At 44.5% G+C, this 19,415-nt stretch overlaps 1 protein-coding gene across 2 annotated transcripts in view; it reads right to left on the bottom strand.

The window, feature by feature from the left end:
* Positions 1-1,959: 1,959 nt before the first annotated feature.
* TSPAN5 (tetraspanin 5) overlaps positions 1,960-19,415 on the bottom strand; it is a 178,221-nt gene continuing 160,765 nt past the window's right edge. For both annotated transcript variants that reach the window (XM_043438562.1, XM_043438561.1), the window contains 6 exons: positions 14,229-14,375; positions 9,656-9,826; positions 7,237-7,362; positions 4,737-4,784; positions 4,524-4,640; positions 1,960-2,302 (listed from right to left, as the gene is read on the bottom strand). In XM_043438562.1, coding sequence (XP_043294497.1) covers positions 2,237-2,302; positions 4,524-4,640; positions 4,737-4,784; positions 7,237-7,362; positions 9,656-9,826; positions 14,229-14,375 — 675 coding nt within the window. In that variant the 3' untranslated portion in view covers positions 1,960-2,236. The remainder of the gene's footprint in view (positions 2,303-4,523; positions 4,641-4,736; positions 4,785-7,236; positions 7,363-9,655; positions 9,827-14,228; positions 14,376-19,415) is intronic.

The raw sequence follows: 19,415 nt of genomic DNA on the forward strand, positions 1-19,415 counted from the left end.
ACCCACTAAATGAGAAATTCTGGTGATGTGGCAAACCCAGTAATCTGTGTGCTAACAAGCTTTCCAGGAGATTCCAATGCATGCTAACGTCTGATCACCATTGCATTAGAGAATTTCACAACCACAAGAGAGAATGAAGACAGATAGAACTCCATGTAAGGTAGAACCAAGTTTATTAATGACAGCCTGTATTACAACCACTCTCAAGCGTAAAAAAAAAAAAAAAAAAAGGTGATTAATTAAAATTTAGAACTCGGACTTGCTGTTTGGCCTTTTATTGAATGTGCCAAAGGGTGGGAAGCTGGCCTGATTCTGAATCAACTGGTCAGGTGGAGTTCACTGGAGAATGAATGAGGTAACAAATAAGACAAGAGTGCCAACCAGAGGGCTCAAGTCTTCTCCAGGTTTGAGTGACAATCAATATGGATGACGACAGTGGTGGGGACAGACATGAGATAAAATCATCTCACAGCCAGGATATGGAATGAACATCTCTCAACTACACAGAGACACAAACACACACATGCAGAGTCATACACACCTTAACTCTGGAGACTAGATTTTCAAAGAATTTTTGTCCTTTCTCTGAGCAGACGGACACATTCATCAGCCACGGCGATGCAACATGGGGCCAAAATGGAAAACCTTGCTAAGTTTCCACAAGCTATACTAGCTGGCTGCCCGGTTCTGTGTGGGCAAATGTGTCATCACTGTGATACATGCCTGTGGTTTTCCCACAGACTAATATCTGCTCCCCGGGGTAGCGGACATCCTGGTAGACACCAGTTAGGATTAAACTCTGGGGCAAAACTCGTCCCCCACACCTGGAGTGGGGACAGGGCAGACGGCAGTTTCTACAAGTGTTTCCCGCCTCATCACAGAGCTCTCGGCCAAGCAGCGCTCCCTCTTGAGACATCTGTGCTTTGTCACTGCTCTGCTGGCGAGTCGGCGCAGAGGACAGACGCAGCTCTGGTCTCAACCTCTGCTTTTGTTTTTTGTTGTTGTTTCATAAAAACAAACGAAAACCAGAAGAAAAAACCACCAGAAGCTTTTGACTCCGTCAACACCATTTCAGAACTGGGCTTAATTTGATTCCAAGAGAAAGGGGGAGCCTGCAGAAGAGGCCATGACGATCGCGCGACATGGAGCAGAGACTGAGTCCACAGACATACCTGGGACGTCCAGCTGGTCCCTTCCCAGACGGGCAGGACACGCCACTCAGGGCTGCGGACCCCACGAGATAAATGCTGACAGAAGACCGTTTATAAAGGCTTGTAGGAGAGACGGCATGAAAAGGAGCTGGTGGATTCAGATTCACAGGTCATGCAGAGAGATTATATAAAAAATTAATATTCGAGCTGAGTAAAAAAAAAAAAAATCTAAAATGTAAGAGAAACTGTATCATAGCTTTCACTTCTGGAAGACAAAAAAAAGGGGGGAGGGCCACAACAAAACAAAGCCCCAGAGTATTCCATTTCCAAAAAACCCAATAACTAATTTGGTGGGCTGCAGTATTCACTACCTCTTTTTCTCCTTGGATTTCATTGATAAATAAAGCCCAGGCCTACTTACAGAAAAGATCTGTCCTGCTAGAATTCGGCATCGTGAAATGCTCCAAAGCCTCTGCTCAGCACACAAGGAATACACAACTTCTACAAGGACACACTCCAGGAGAGACCAGATGAGTCCACCCAAGCTCCTTGTCGAATGCGGTCACAAAATGGGAACCCAAAGGCAAGCTGTTCTCTTCCTGGGAGGATGGTTGTTAACGGTTCCTTGAAACGTACAGCAAAGGGATGCTGAAAACACACCCCTCCCAGGTAAGGGGCTGAGTCTCAGAAACGACACACCTCCTCAGGCCGTTAACACAGAAGACAGCCTTCCGACCACCGAAGCAGGGACAAGACTCTTCCACAAACTCAGTACATCTGGCTCCCCCACCCTCCCTTTTTTTTTTTCCATTTGGTAAGTATCCAACCTTCCAGAAATTCATGGCTACAGTAGAGATTCATGGCGCAAAGACTTTCATACTGGTTATTTTTTAATTCTGTCAGTGAGCAGCATTTCCCAGTTTACCTCCCCCCGCAAGAAAACTAAGTTCTTGGCAGCTCCATCAGTTGGGATTGCGGGATGCCTCTGAGATCAGAGTCCGTGCAGCATGGGTATCAGGTGGGCGCACTGGAGGGTCAGGAAGGCTGGGTCTGTCCAGTGTCTGGAAGTGGCTGTAGCAGGCGCTCTACCAACTAGCCCTGACAGCCTCGATATCACTCACCAGGTTCTGGGCCAGGCAGATCCCGAAGATCTGAGAAAGGGAAGAAAGGCGTCAAATGGCAGAAGGTTTAGGCTTTGTTGGCTACTGAATCCTATTTTTAAAAAAAATCTTTGATTTTCAAAATTGAGATAGAATTCACATCCCACAGAATTCATCATTTTAAAGTGTATAATGTAGCGATTCTCAGTACATTCATGAGAATGTGCAACCATCACCACACTATCTTAATCCAAAACATTTTCATTATCCCCCAAAGAAATTCTGTACCCTGGGACAGTCACTCCACCCGCCCCCTCATCCTGGCAGTCCTAGAAATCACTAAGCTATTTTCTGTCTCTGTGGATTTGCTTATTTTGACATAGAACTAGAATCATATAATATATGGCCTTTGTGTTGGTCTGCTTTCATGGAGTGAAATGTCTTCAAAGTTCATCCATCTTGCAACAGCAGTTTGATTCTTTTGATGGCTGAATAATGTTCCATTATATGGATAAACTTCATTTGGTTTATCCATTCATCAGATGATGGATATGTGGATGGTTTCCACTTTTTGGCTATTGCAAATAATGCTGCTATGAACACTGGTGTACAAGTTTTTGGGTAAACATGCTTTCAGTACTTTGGGGCACATACCTAGGAGCAGAATTGCTGAGTCATATGGTTACTCTAATTTTCTCATGAACTAGCAAATTGTTTCCCAAATATACTGCGTCCATTTCATTCCCTTTAGTGATGTTTGAGGGTTCCAATTTCTCTACATCCTAACCAGTTCTTATTAATGTCTGTCTTTATTATAACCAACTTAGTATGTGTGAAGTGGTATCTCACGGTGGTTCTGAATTTCTCTAATAATGAATGATGTCATTACAAAGAGCTAATGTGTATCTTCGGAGTAATGTCTATTCAAATCCTTTGCTCACCTTTAAATTGGGTTTATCTTTATAGTTGAGTTGTTCTTTACATATTCTATACACAGGACCTTTATCAGAGGTACTGATATGTAAATTTTTTTCTCCCATTTTGTGGGCTTTATTTTCACTTTCTTGTGTCATTTTCAGCACAAAAGTTTTTAATTTTGATGAAGTCCAACTTACCCACTTTTTGGTTGCTTGTGATCTTAGCATCATATCTAAGAAAACACTGTCTAATTCAAGATCACAAAGATTTACACCTATACTTTCTTCTAAAACTTTTATAGCTTTACCTTTTACATTTAGGTATTTGATCAGTTCTGAGTTAATTTTTATATGTGATTAGGGATCCAAACGCAGTCTTTTGTATAAACAGTTAGCCCAGCACCATTTGCTGAAAAGACCATTTTTTCCCCATTGAATGGTCTTGGTTCCCTGGTCAAAAAAAGTCATTTGACCATAGACTAGAGGCTTTTTTTGAACTTTCAGTTCCATTCCACTAAACTATATGTCCAGCCATATGCCAGTATACACTATCTTGATTACTGTAGCTTTATCAGAAGTTTTGAATTGGGAAGTATGAATTCTCCAACCCTGTGCTTTCTAAAGTGTGTTTTGTTATTCTGGGTCCCTTGAATTTCCATATGAATTGTAGGATCAGCTTGTCCCTTTCTGCAAATAAGTCAGTTGTCATTTTGGCGGAGGCTGCACTGAATCTTGTAGATCAATTTGGGGAGTATTGCCACCTTAACAATATTAAGTCTTCCAATCTGTGATGATGGATGACTTTCCATTTATTCAGGTCTTCTTTAATTTCTTTCAACCATTATGCCTCATTTGTGGCCCTGTCAGTTGAAAGTATCACATCTCCACAAGAAGAAAAGCCCAGTTCTTTGGCTTCCCAGGAGGAAAAGTGGGTGCTCCCTTCCCTTCCCAGAACTTTGGAAAGATGATCCAGAGACAGAAAGGAGTACAGAGTGTCTGAGAAACTCCAAAAAGTCTTAGCCTGGCCACTGGGCAAGGCTTGCCATCTGACCTTTCCTGTCTGATCAGCTGTCACAATGCCACATCACTAACCCCATGGAAACGCTGGAAAGCCAGAAGGCAACTAGTGACCCCAGCAACTTTTCCATCTTGAAAAGGATGAAAGGTTCCCTAAAGTCTTTCGGGATAGTAGCATCTGAAATCAGAGCCTTAACAAAATACAAACCAAAGAGAGTTGAGGTTTTCTCCCCAGCCCTCCAAGGTGTCTTAACAACTGTGACGTGTGGGGACTAGGCAAAGCGTCTGTCCTGGCGAGGGCTCTCCCAGGGCACCATCGCCCATGACAGCCATCTTACCTGTAGCAAGGCAATGCCTATGAAAATACCAGCCACAATGGTTAAGTTGTCCTGCAACCACTTCTCAAACTGGGGCACACAGCCTTTCGTGTAGATGACAATCTGCTGATCGACTTCCTTCACAAGGGAAGAGGAGAGCACAGCATCACCACGCAAATTCAAAAGCTCCTCCAACACCCTTCGTACTAAGCGACAAGATGGGATTCCACTTACTGGTTTTTGCCTGGCATCATAGCCACACTGCGTGTTGATGACATCTTCCTGGTGGAGAAAAGAAACAGAAAACTGAAACTCACTCTTGTCAGACAGAAAGTCCATCCACGGTCAGCAGAAGACCCCTGCTAAATGTTGGTCATAAAATGTTTATTTGGGCACACAGATGTCCCAGGCACCGTGTTAAACACTTTCATACAAAATCCCATGGAATTATCACAACATTCCTTAGGAGGTATTAAATAATCCTTCCTTTCCAAATGAGGAAAACTGAGACTCAGGAAATATCAGAAAGACTAGCGATTCCATTACGTGGGAATCTCTGAATTCAAGGTTGATAACCTCAAGAAGCTTATGGGTTTAGGGAATTGGAGACAGACAAAAACCACAGTTAAAAGTTTCTTCTAATGACTTTCATAATGATTATCTCCATTTATGCTCTTCAGTGGGGAATTCTATTTTTGAATCTATATACTAGCATACTGGGCTTCCCTGGTGGCTCAGACAGTAAAGAATCTACCTGCAATGCAGGAGACCGAGGTTTAATCCCTGGGTCAGGAAGATTCCCTGGGGAAAGGAATGGCAACTCACTCCATTTCTCCAGGCTATTCTTGCCTGGAAAATTCCATGGACATTCTAGAAGCCTGGCGGGCTACAGTTCACGGGGTCACAAGTGTCAGACATGACCAAGTGTCTAAGATACAATACATGCACTTGTGCATTGTTTAAGTGGTTTTTCCACGAGAACAAGTCATTTTGATTATTAAAAGCAATGCCCTGACCACATGTGTGTGTATAGGCACCCCGACATCTCACAGGCCTGAGAAGAAACGTGGGTTCTGCTGTCTCAGGTTGGTTTATGTTTCTCCTCTGCAGGGCATGTGGTGGATTTTACTAGCTTAGCATTTATGGAATGAGACATCTTGTCCCAAAGGATCTACAATTGAAAGGGGGTGCATCTTCTGAGAATTTTCAGAATTCTGCTGGAATATTCACTCAGGGCAGAAGCAGGAGACAGACAGAGCACAGCTGTGTCTGCTGCCTGGGCGGGCGCCCTGGGCTCTGTGATGGGCGCTCTCTTGCCTCCCAGCCCACCCAGGGGAAGGGAGAAGTGAGCTGGGGAGGAAGGCTGGCTTTCCTGGGGAGGGTCCAGAGCACAGTCCTCACCAATTCTTAGCCTCCTTCAGACAAAGAGAACAGCCCAGACTGAGTCTGGGGACCATTGTCCTGAGACAACTGTCCTGAGACCATTGTCCCCTTCTCTCTTTTTTAAATTGAAGGATAGTTGATTTACAATATTATATTAGCTTCAGGGGCACAGCATAATGATTCAGTGTTTTTACAGATGAACAACGGCCCCTTTTAAAGAGCCCCACACACCCCACCTTGCAGGGGAGAACCAGCCCCTGAACTCATCAGTACCCATGTGGCCCTGTCCCTCGTATGGAAGGGCGGGTCTGGGGGAGGACACTGTGGGGTTGACCAGTCAGAGAGAGGCTGAGGAGCAAGGAAGGGCTAAGGGCACCTTCTCTCTCACATTTACTGTTTTAACCCTCAATTCTGGCTTTTACATAGAGCTGGGGAGCTACATTTCAAGCCATACTATGTATCAGACTTCCCTGATGGCTCAGACAAAAGAATCTGCCTGCAATGAGGGAGGTCTGGGTTCGATCCCTGGGTCAGGAAGATCTCCTGGAGAAGGGGCTGGCAACCCACTCCAGTGTTCTTGCCTGGAGAATTCCATGGACAGAGGAGCCTGGCGGGCTACAGTCCACGGGGTCGCAAAGAGTCTGACTCAACTGAGACACATTCACTATACCAGACAATTTGACTCAAAATATAACCAAACCAACAGTAAAGAGGGTGGCTTGTGGACAGATTTTCTAATTTTTCCTAAAATACAAACTGCAGTGACTGTCACCATTCTGGCCAAGAGTGTGGGCAGCCACAGTCTTCCTGCAGTGGTCTCATCCGAGCTTGTCTCAGACTCTTCTCCTATTCCTAGGACTCCTTCAGAGCTGAGTCAGCAAGAAAAGGCTTACTAACCCCAAGCAATGCAGTGCTTCCGTACAAGCCAGTCCTTCTCACAAGGAAGGAATACAGGCGATACGGGCAGCTGCCTGAGTTTAGGCTCGGCTCCATCACTCGCCAGCAGTGCAAGCCTGGGAAAGCTACTTAAACTCCACGGGCCTTCACCTGAAAAGGGAAGATAATGGTAGTATCTGCCAGCGGGAAGGTTCCAAAGTGAAATGAGCCAACACGTACACAGGCTTAGAACAGGAACCAGCGCGCACCGCTTAATTAATGTTGGGCATGAGTTGGACACGACTGAGTGACTAACACATATACGTAATTACTCCTACTGAGATGATCTGAGCTCTAACCCCCCACTCACTGCAAGAGGAGCTACAGTTAGGAATAGGTGGGTAAGAAGAGGTTTCCTGAGAAAAAAAGAAACTGCTCATTGTACACACACGTTGGGTTTCTGGCCGTCACTTACCGCGGGGTCTTTAGTACAGCAGGAGAAGGGAACGCCGCATCGCTCTCGACTTGCATTGGAATCTGTGCAATTGAAGTAAATATTTAGGTTCCAATCATCAGCTCCAAAAGCCCCACAGCACTGCCACTAGAGCAAACAGGAGAAAATTAGAACATCTCAACTTGGAGGCGACCAGGTGCCTACGCTCCACCTGCCAGAATGACCCATACCCAGCTTCTGCCAGCTCTAACCTTCTCTCTGGCCCAGGTTTTATTTTTAAACCAAGATTAACCTAAACGGCCACCATAAAAGCTTCTGAGTTAAGGCCGAGGGTGTGTAGTAAGCTGGTGCTGGTGATGGACAAAAAAACCAGGAGGCCCCGTGGTGGGAGGTGGAGGACGGGCAGGGAAGGATTGTACAGCAGGGCCTGGTCAGAGCAAAGTCTGTTTGGTTCAAGTACATAAAGGAACACTCTAGAAGGACAGCAAGACAGCAAGCAGCAGCAGTGTCTGAAGGAGGCAACTGGGGTCATGTAGGAGATCCATGGGTTTACTTCGTTTTTAAATTTCCATCTCTACACAGTTTTCATCTACTTTACTGAGATAGAACTGACATACAATAAAGTGCACATATTTAAAGTGTATAACTTGGTACGTTTTCACATACTTATACATCATAAAAGCATCACTGCAAGCAAGATAGTGAACATATCTGTTACCACCCCCCCAAGTTTGAAAGGCATATTTTTTATTCTGTATCTGTTTCTATTCTGAATTTTTAAAAACAAGAGCATGGATTTAGATTTTCAGCCTAAAAACTGCAATCAATTAAAATATAATAAAACAAGCTGCTAAATTCAGTGAGTCATAAGGCTAGGTTCCAGGGTGGCTCCATCATAAGCCCCTTTGACACTCCCCCATGCTGGCCCAGTCCGACTTCTCTGAGTTAAACAAACATCAAGCCTTGACCACCATAAAGGTTTCAAGATCAATAGCTACTTCAAAGTATTAAAATCCAAGACAGAAAAGTGAAATCACATGAAATAACAGAATTCCAATATAAAGCAGACAGCATCTCAAGAGAACGTGTATCCGCATGTTCTTCGAGTTCATCGGATCCTCCAAAGGCTTGGGTTGTGCATCTCCAGTTGGCCTACAAAGCTCCATCAGATCTGTCATGCAAACTAGTCAGCAATAATACTTGGCAAGGTGTGAGCTTGCATCCATTATGACCCAACAAACCAGTCAAGTCTGCTGAGGAGATGAATCAGGGCTTAATCTCACACCCGAGGGACAGCAGGCTCCAGGACAGTCGTTACATCATAGAACAAGACCAGCACAATTCAGCTCACTTCTGAGTGCCTAACGGGGCAGGGGGTGTCCCCCACGGCAAGCGCTGATGCAGGCCTCCTCTCCTCACTTTATCAAAGGGGCCCAGCTCACTCTGGAAAACCAGCCAACCAAGAGACAGTCACAGGTTCGCTGAGTTTCTGTCTGGCCTCCAGTTCTGCCACATACACGACACGTACACGAATGTCAAACGACACAGCGGTTCAGGCCTGCTCACCCTTATCTAGCTTTTCAGTGCGGCAGATATAGGCTCTCAGTCTGCAGGACAGTAACACCTGAAGCCTAATATAAAACCAAGTACCTCTCATGAGTGTCAGAATGTCCCCATGAGTTAAACAGTGGCTACTATTATTCCCATTTTACTCTTAGGGCAACAGCTTGAGGTCCTTTTAGCCCAAGGTCACTTAGCTGATCAGATTTTGGCACTTGCTGTGTGTCTTCTGGTCCCGTATATACCATTTTGCATTTTGAGTGGAACAGGGCATCTGCCGCCTCATTTGCATCGCAGAGGTCACTGTCTCACAGACATGTTGAGAAACTGGAATGGGAGATAGCTCGGCTCTATAGATAATTTACTTGTGAGAAGTCACCAAGTCTTAGACGTTTCTCAGTTTTCAGTTTCAGGTATTCGGATAGGCATAATTTGAGGAACTTGGTGGATAAATATTCTATTGCTAAGTACATTATTATGAGCTATGAAGCATGGAGAATGACCAGGAAGGGGATCAAGAATAGAAAAAAATCCACATTAACCACCCCCCCCACCCCACCCCCCACCAAAAAGCGGGTCTTCAAATGTTCACAGAAGTGAGCACCCTTGATGATCATCTCTTGGCCTAAGAGTTTCCTTCTTTGTTCTTAGTAGAAACTGAGATAAGTGAAAAATCAGACATTTCCCATTAGGATACAAATCATCTAAGTCATATAGCAAGTTAGAAAATAATAAACACACAAGCAAACAAATGAAAAAACCATGCAGAAGAGTCAGAGGTAGGTTGCAACTGGCAGACACAGAAGCCAGGAGGAACATTCATTGGGTTCATCCTTCCAAGAAGGCTTTCAACCTGAAAATAAGCCAAATTTAAACTTACATATTCCTGGGTGAAGTCTATGAGGTTCTGCAAATCTATGTCATCCCTGTATGCTCTGATGTTGTTGTTTATAAAGAAATACAGCTGGTCTTTGATCCAGTCTTTGAAAACAAATGCCAGAACCCCAGCAGTGAGCTCCAGGAAGAAAATAATTCCCAGGAACACAGAAAACTGAAACAAAAGACACACAGAGAACAGTGAGAAGTGCTGTTTTTGGTCACATATAGTTAAATGGTTTCTTCTAAAAAGGTTTGTAATTATATTGGGTTATTACCCATGCCCAAAGCAGATAACCTTCAATTTCTTAAGATTCATTAATAGAGTATTACACTCCAAGAAAGAATTTTTAAAAATCATTTCATAATCACATTTTAGGGGCTCTGGTGTTCCATTTTGGTAATTAACCAACAAAGCCCATAAGCAAACATGGATAATAGGAATTTCTCATTAGACCCACATTAAGGCCTAATGAGTTTCTCCTGATTAATGCACTTGTCAGACACTTGAACAATGACCTGCCCCTACCTCTGGTAAGCTTTTGTAATGTTGAAAGATAAATTATCCCAATTTTTTAAGACTGCCTGTCATTTGCTACTGTGGCCTTGATTCTGGATGGGATATATTCCTTTTCTGGATTCAGGACACCGTTTTTTAATTTGCCTTTGCACCTGCTACATAGGGTAAAAGAGCAGATGGGTTCATCTTAGATGAAGAGGTCAAAGAGGAAGTTGGTGGGGAGGAGCGGGTGGGGAGGAGGTAAGCTGTGACACAAAAAACATCTCCCATCACGAAAACAAAATGAAACCACTGGTTTGAGCTCTTTCTTGGGAATGCGAGCCGTGCCAGCCTTACCTCGCAAAGCACCAGGCTCATAATATTTTAAATAACATCAACACGCAGCCAGAGGAAGACTTCCGGCTGACATAGACAATAAGAATTTAAGAGGAAGGTTGGAGACCGCAGGATACACGGTCACTGCCCATAAATCTGGAGAAATCTCCCTTTCATCTAAAAACACCCAGAAGTGCCTCATCTTAGTCATATCTACATCCCACTCACGCCCATGGTTCTTTCCACCTCCTCCCACCCCCACATTCTCACCCTTTGCAAACTATTTCACTCAAACGGATGATGAGAAATGAGGCTGTAAAGGACCAGAGGGTAAGCTTCTGGTGACAAGGAAAGAGAGGGTGACGCTGGGGCCACCCGTTCTGCTGGGCTCCTGCCATTCAGTGAGAGGCTGAGGGCGAAAGGCGCGGAAGCTGCTGCTGTGTCCACATCCAGCGAGCAGACAGCAAGGCGCTCAGGAGAGGAAAACACATTGGTGAGGGGTGCAAAGGAAGCTTTGTAACTTACTTACAAAAATTTTTTTTAAAAAATGCTTTTTTAAATTCAACACACATCAACTGAATGGTCCCCGAGAGTGCAGACCCTGGCCTGGGTGGGCCTTGCAGAATCAAGGGCAAGTAGGACCACAGCCCGGCCCCCAAAGAGCCCACAGTCTTCCGTGATTGGGGTCGGGGGTCAAAGAGGACTGTGGGGTCAGGTCTTTCCACATTAGACAGTGTTTATCCAAAATGCTGGGAGGAGGGGCTAGAGGGAGGGTTGGAAGGAAGAAAGGCTTTGGCCTGCCAAAGTCGAGGACCCCATGGTTTAGGCCACAATTCTAGACCTTCTAGCTCAGCGCCTCAGGTTCCACAGAGCTCCTGGCTATCTGTCCTTGGTGAGTTCACCAGAAAAGGAATCTAAACAGCTCTTAACAGTCATCAGTAGTGCCAATAATTTCAGAGTAAGCTTCCCTCAATCTAGAAAAAAAGAGAGGAAAAAAATCCTATCACTTTTACACAGTGCCTACCCCACCAAATAAAACGACTCCCTCCTTTATCAGGGAGCACTCTACACATGTAAATATAACAGATAACACACTATAGGAATGAGAAAAGCCGTAGCTGGTTCACAGGTGTGTACACGCAAACCAGAGGTCATGCAAGGGTATTAATTAGATGTCTGTCCTTGCCTCCATCAAGGTGAGGCAAGTTCACTTTCCAGTCACTCTGGTATGTTTTCTCATAATGAATCATAAGATACATAATCAGAAATTGAGTCCAAATAAAATTCTTCTCAAGTATTTGGCAGAAATCTGCCTCCCTCGGAACCGTGAGCTAATTTCCCCCATTTCCTACGGGGCAGAGACTGACGCACAGAAGGCATCTCAGGGCCTCAGTCAACCAGGAAGCTCCAGTCCCAGCTCCTGGATTTCCCTCAGCAGCTCTCTTAGCCTTCTGGCATCCGACCTTTGAGGCTGTTTGGAGCCGTGTTGACATTTACTTCCTACTTCTGTCACAGCTCCTGCTCAAAGCATATTCTAGGCCAGTTTTGATTGTACTAAGTGGAGAGAGAGGGCATTTAAAATATTCTCCAAGTCTTAAAAAAAAAAAAAACAAGAAACAACACAGTTCTCTTCATTTTCAATGTGGGACTTTGTAAATTAAGATGCTTATCTAGAGAAATGTATGTATTTCTGTCTGTTCAGTTAACTCTGGTATCTTCAACTACAAAAATCATCAGATCTATGAAAGATACTACCCTTATAAACTAAACCATATGCAAGTAAATCACATTAAAAGCGAAAAGGAGACTAACACTGATAAAATAGTGGCCAGTAGTTAAGTATGATCTGAGACCACTGAGGCTATAGAAAAGCTGAGTGAGGTGAGCTCACACATTTAGAAATATCTCATGCCAAGAAGACTGGTGGGTTGGTAGGTCACAAGCAAGGACAAAGCTCTCCTGAGGACTCCAGAGGTCAAGACTAGGTGAGGAATAAAGTGTGTGTGTGTGTGTGTGTGTGTTTAAGACAAACGAAGTCTTGGAAAACTACTTGCAACATGTGGGTGTGCTGTGATTAGTCACTCAGTCGTGTCCGACGCTCTGTGACCCCATGGACTGTAGCCCACCAGGTCCTTCTGTCCATAGGGATTCTCCAGGCAAGAATACTGGAGTGGGTTGCCATTTCCTTGTCCAGGGGATCTTCCCAACCCAGGGATTGAACCCAGATCTCTCGCATTGCAGGAAGAGTCTTTACTCGCAACACAGACCTACATATAAAGAACAGGGAACCAAGCGCTCATTAAATTGTACACAGGACCAAGAAATCCTTGGCTTTCCCTGTTAGCCTGAGTTATATGAACTTGGAAGTTAAAGAGCCTCCAGAACCTTGTCTGAGGCAGAGGTGCTCAAATTCAAAGTGAGTTAGCCTGGGGGCACAGATGGTGAAACTGAGTCTGCTTTTCTTAGGGAAATTAAAGAAAAGATGCCAGAGGAGACGTGGCGAAAGTGCTAAGAGGGGAATCCCATGCAGCATGGCTGTTGGGACCAGCTCTGGCAGATGCTCTTGTTTGAGGTGAACATGTCCCTAGACAATTCTGCATCAGCAGAGGAGGAGCCCAGGGACTCTCCTATCCCACCGTCTTCCCTCACCATGGGAAGGTGGGTTGTTTTTTTTTTTAATTCATTTTTCTGTTCTTGGAGAGGGAACTGGATGCTGTTGTGCCATGAGACAGACACCCACCAGAATGCCAAGCTCCAGATAGATAGGCACACTCGCTGACCACTGACTACTTCTACCAAACTGACTTCAGAGACACACAGGGAAGCACATGCCATTTTGATCTCCTATGGAAGAAATCTCCAAAGGAAGAGGCTTTTCCTTTTCATTCTTGACTTTTAATACTTACCTACCCCTGAGTCAAACTCCTCCAAAAATACTCATGCTAACAGATCACACCAAATATCCTGCAAGCCATTTAAAAATTATGCTGGTCACACAAAGGAGGCCTTTGCCCTAGCAGAGAACACAGGAAATGTGTGTTTACTGTTTCTCTATAGTCACCAGAACCTCCTGTTTAACAGATTTAATCTGGACAGGTCACAGCCACTGTGCTTATGTCTGGCTTCTCTGAACCAACTACCTGAAACTCAGTCAGCTTTCTACTGACTATGTGCTTAAAAGAGGGGGCAAAAATCAACCAAAAGAAGAAAACTAGATATGTATACAGACCTACCTTAGTCCTAAAGCTATTTTAGGGGCTGGACTGCAAACTTGTGATATCTATGTACAAAACCCCCACGGGTGGTGCCGATGTTATCAAGGAGGCAAGGGCAGAGGGGGCTTCCCAGCTGGTGCTAGTGATAAAGAACCCACCTGCCAATGCAAGAGACGTAAGAGACATGGGTTCAAACCCTGGGTCTAGAAAATCCCCTGGAGGAGGGCATGGCAGCCCACTCACAGTATTCTTGCCTGGAGAATCCCATGGACAGAGGAGCCTGGTGGGCTACAGTCCACAGGGTCGCAGAGAGTCAGATACAGCTGAGTGACTTAGCACACAGGCACCTGGGTAGGGGAGGATGGTGGTGGGTATCTAAAGTGCTCTCCTAAAAGAAAAGCATTACCCAGGCCACAGTCTTGCCACACAGTGCCTTTGGTTGTGGCTCACTCTTGCCTCAACAGGGTGTCTGCCTGATGTGAGATGAGGGTCTGGCTCTCGGTGTGTAAGTGGAGTACGGTACTTACAAACTTGAGAAGGAAAGTGTTTTCTCGCAGAGCTCCAATGCACCCAGCAAATCCCAGGATGAACATCACTCCTCCCACCACGAGGAAGAGCCAAACCGGGTCAAAGCCGCCGAGATCGGTGATGGAAGAGATGTTGGACAGAACTCCCTATTGGACAGAACACACATTGGGAGGGCATTGGGAGGCAGGGTCAGTTTTCCAGCATCAAAAGATGACCGCCGTGGTCTCTCCCCGCCCCACACCAGGAAAAACTTCACAGGTGATCTCATCACGTCACATCACGGCAAGAAACACTACCAAGTAGACAGAGAAAAGAAAAGAAAAAGAGAAGAAAAACTACTTTCTTTCCAAGGTCTAGATGGGTTCATATTTTTGGTAAAACTATATAAAGCAAAGACATGATCCCAAGAAACTGTCACCAGACCCTGTATGGAAAAGATATGGTTGTTACCTTTGCTTTCTGTATCTCCAAATACAAGTGGTCCTGAGTGAAAAACAGACGTGTAGGAAAAACACTTTTCAACACCCAAAAGGAGTCATTCTTACAGCACTGAGGCATGCAGATGCCAGACCAGGGCCAGCTCCGAGCCCTTGGCATTTCTCAGGAAGTAAGGGTAGAGCTGCTAACATGTTAAAGCTAACATGGCAGCCAGCCCCAGCCCCAAAACCCTAAAAGTTTTCCAGAGAAAAACTCACCTCAGGCCTACCCTTGAAATTTCAGGAGACCTCACCGAGCTCAGATCCCCACAGCCCACTTGGGTGGTGTGTACTGATGGCCTACCCATGTTGAGTTACTAGGGTATTTCCTTACTCCCCTTTTTTTAAGGACTGGGATTTAAATGACTTACAAATCAAAGGCTATTCCCCAGCTTGCAACCTGTTTATTCTCCTGCCAAAAGAACCCAGAGTAATTTCATCTCTCCACAAATAATACCACTACTTTACTGAAATCTTTTCTTATCCTTAAGTGTGATACCACATCAAATAGTACCCAGAATCTATGTTAGAAATTATATGAGATTTTTTTTCTCTATAATGGAAGGTATATATTTAATATTCATTCTTACAGAGGCCAGCTACTGTTATTTTGAAACCATGAAAGTTTGTCAGTCTTAAATATCCAATATCATCAATATTTTTTTTATCTCATTAAATTTGTTTTGAGCTCTCAAAATACCCCCAGAGTACCATGGTATAGTTTGCTATAAAGCCTTTAAAATTAAACAATTTGTTTTCAAAGCATTCCCAATAACCTGGAAGAATAGGAAGCAATCATCTCCTTTTATACTTGAGGAAAATGGAAACAGAGAGGTCTGGTGGCTTGCTGAAGATCTCACAGCTATTGATTTTTTAGAACCAGAACAGAATACCTACTTCAATAATCCTTGTCTACCAAATGGAAGCTATGTATTTGCTTCCCAGCACTTCTCAGTCAGCACTAATCAACACCAGAGTTTAGGGTTTTTATGTTTTAACCCGTTTTGGCTTAAAGCTCAACATTCAGAAAACTGAGATCATGGCATCTGGTCCCATCACCTCATGGGAAATAGAGGGGGAGACAGTGGAAACAGTGTCAGACTTTATTTTTGGGGGCCCCAAAATTACTGCAGATGGTGACTGCAGCCATGAAATTAAAAGATGCTTACTCCTTGGAAGGAAAGTTATGACCAACCTAGACAGCATATTAAAAAGCAGAGACATTACTTTGCCAACAAAGGTCCGTCTGGTCAAGGCTGTGGTTTTTCCAGTGCTCATGTACGGATGTGAGAGTTAGACTGTGAAGAAAGCTGAGCGCCGAAAAATTGATGCTTTTGAATTGTGGTATTGGAGACTCCTGAGAGTCCCTTGGACTGCAAGGAGATCCAACCAGTCCATCCTAAAGGAGATCAGTCCTGGGTGTTCATTGGAAGGACTGATGCTGAAGCTGAAACTCCAATACTTTGGCCACCTCATGTGAAGAGTTGACTCATTGGGAAAGACCCTGATGCTGGGAGGGCTTGGGGGCAGGAGGAGAAGGGGACGACAGAGGATGAGATGGCTGGATGGCATCACTGACTCGATGGACATGAGTTTGAGTAAACTCCAGGAGTTGGTGATGGACAGGGAGGCCTGGCGTGCTGCGATTCATGGGGTCGCAAAGAGTCGGACATGACTGAGCGACTGAACTGAACTGAACTGAAGGTTGTAGCAACACTGAACAAGAGAGTTTGTTTGCAAGGTTTTTGTTTCTTGTGGGGGGCGGGGGTGGGCAGGGGTCACCTTAAGGACAATAATAGAATATTAATAATAGTACACATGAGGCATAAAGGACTCTTACAAGGTTCAATTAAACCTTATGAAAAAGGCCAGGGTTTAAATAAAGTCACAAATGAAGGGCTGAGGAATTATTAAACACTTAGGAATGTAGGGTGTATTCACTAATGTCTGGGGTGACATCATACAAGACAACCACACCCTTCATGAAACTGCATAGACCAATGGTTTGATCCAATCTTGTGTTTCTTAGAGTTCCAAGTTCTGAACTATGAGTACTGCACAGGGAAAAAGGAACACACAGAAATACCATAATCAATTCTCCACCTACACAAACGATGCTGAGGGGAAAAAAAATTGCTAGAGAAGTCAGACAAAATCTAAGTGATGGTTAAGTGGTGAGGGTCACGCAATGGGGAGAAATCAACCTCTCCCCTCAGAATGCCTATAAACATAGGTGTTGATACTTCAGGTTGTGATGTTTTGGACCCACTCAGCCAGAAGAGGAGAGGGCTTTGGGGCTATATGATAACATTCTTACACTTTATAAAGTCAACTTAATTACAGGAGAAGTAGATTCAATTTACCTGGCACCAAGGCTGGAAGAGACAGTAAAGAGATGTCAGTTCCAGTATAAAGAGACCTTTTGAAGGCCAGCAGGTCTCCAGTCATGGGTTGGAGAAGGCTGCTTGAGAAACCAGGGCTTCCCTTTATGGGGGCGCTCCCCCTCACGGGGGAGTCAAAGCTGTGAACCTCCGTCAGCAGGGCTCCAGGAGGGATTCTCAAAGTGAAGGGGAAATAGGGACTTACTGACCTTTAGGTTCCTTCCAACTTTAAGACCATTCTATGATTTCATTCATGTTTAATGGGCTTGTTGTTTTGTGATTCACACCAAAGTCTGAGCAAAGATCAGATTGTTCCCAAACACTCTTTGGTGATCCATGGCTGTACACAAAGAGCTCCATGGATAACAGGGACAGTTATCTGGGGAATTCAGCAAAACAAGCAAACCCCCCGCCCCCCAACACACATACACACCTGGGCCTGAAACACCAAGACATTCCCTCCCTTAAAGGCAAAAAAAAGTGCAATCCCAACTGTCAGTAGATTCCTGGGGCACTGTCCTCTCTGGGTTTAATTTGGAATATGAGAATTTGGCTTCTCAGACAAACTCATTTTCATACTTTTAGATTCCCCAGCCTGCAGGGGCAGTTTTAATTGAGAGGCCTTCAACTGTTTCCATGGAAACAACAATCATCTGGGGCCCGAGCTGGACTGCAGATCCTACTCATTTAATCCTACATTGTGGCAAAAGACAAGGCTGGAGCCAGATACTGAGAGCTCGGAGGAAATAAAATTCTGCAAAGGACAGAAAAGACGACCAAGAACTTTATTTTTAATGAATTCCAGGTAGTTATCTGTTGGAAACCAACTTAAATCTTAAAACACAAAGTGCAGCAGTCAAAGCCCAGTTTTCTTTTCCTTAGGATTAGGATGGCTTACCTGAATGGAGATAGAAAAAAAAGACTTTCACCTGTGCGATGCCTCCAAATAGTCACTAAAGAGCAGTCTTACTGCTTCTAACTACACAGAGCGACCAAAGAGGAGCTGAACATAATCATGGCAACAAAGACTGTGGATTACAAAAATGACAGTTCACCCTTCTGCTGTCTCAAAGATGGGGTCTTTCCCTGGACTTTTTGATTGTGTTAAGCTCAATTTGACAAATGAGTAAGAAGTGCTAGAACATGCCAGCTGAAGAATAATTATAATTAAAACTTGTAGTTAACAAGAAGCCGGAAGGAAAAACAAAAAATCTAAGATTACAGTTAAGTCAGCCAAGGGATTTAAAATAGACATTCAGATTCGTGGTAAATCCTCAGGAATGTGCAAGCCCGCCGGCGGCAGACACCTAGGCTTCGAGGAACCTAGAGGAGGCCACCACCCTGTTCTTCTGGGAACAGGGCCTCCTCCTCCTTATAAAAGTCCACTCTCCCCAAACCCACTCCGTGAGCTACTCAGAGTTCTCACATAACCCCACCACCTGGGTGAGAGTCAGAAGGCCTGAAATTCCCTTCCTCAACCCCAGGATTTAGAGTAAGTATCTGTCTCTAGTGGCTGAAGCTATGAAAGGTTCAACTCTGGAGCCATATGTTGTGTGTTTTTCACTTTGTGGAGAAAGTCAGTCTGCAGCGAGAAACGGGTAACGAGAGTAGGGAGAGAAATTCTGCCGATATTTAGATCCTGGCCTGAGCAAGAGTTCTGCAAGTCACTCAGGATCCTTAGACTCCATGACTGCATAAACTGGTTCTGTCTGGAGCCGATTTGCACCGGAAGAGTTCCACACAACAGAACAAAGCATTGAATACACAGTGCTTTATCGCTGCATGTGTGGGTACATACACGGACACACACAGACACACATACAAGCAGAACCAAAACTAAAGCTCCCTGGAAAGAGCAGCGTGGAAACATATACACTAACACATGTAAAACAGCCAGACTCGGGGAACTCAAACTGGGGCTCTGTGACAACGTAGAGGGCTGGGATGAGGCAGGAGGCGGGAGGGAGGCTCCAGAGGGAGGGGACACAGGTATACCTATGGCTGGCTAGTTCGAGTTGATGTTTGGCAGAAACCAACACAGTATTGTAATTATCCTTCAATTTAAAAAAAAGGAAAAAAAAGAAATAAAATTTATCCATTTGAATTAAAAAAAAAAAAAAAACCAAAAAACTAAAGCTCCCAATTTACACTGGAAAAAAGTGTTGGGCATGGGGTGGGAAGCAGACAGGAGGTGGGATGGGAAGGTGAAGAGACAAGTGTTAGATTTAATGATACCTTTACTGAGCTAGTTGCTATTTCCAGTCCACACAGCAACTGAGTCAGTGTAAATTGTCTCATTCATGTTGACTCTATATCAACTCAGCATCAT

This window comes from Cervus canadensis, chromosome 19, assembly GCF_019320065.1.
Source record: "Cervus canadensis isolate Bull #8, Minnesota chromosome 19, ASM1932006v1, whole genome shotgun sequence".
In the NCBI taxonomy this organism is placed as follows: Eukaryota; Metazoa; Chordata; class Mammalia; order Artiodactyla; family Cervidae; genus Cervus; species Cervus canadensis.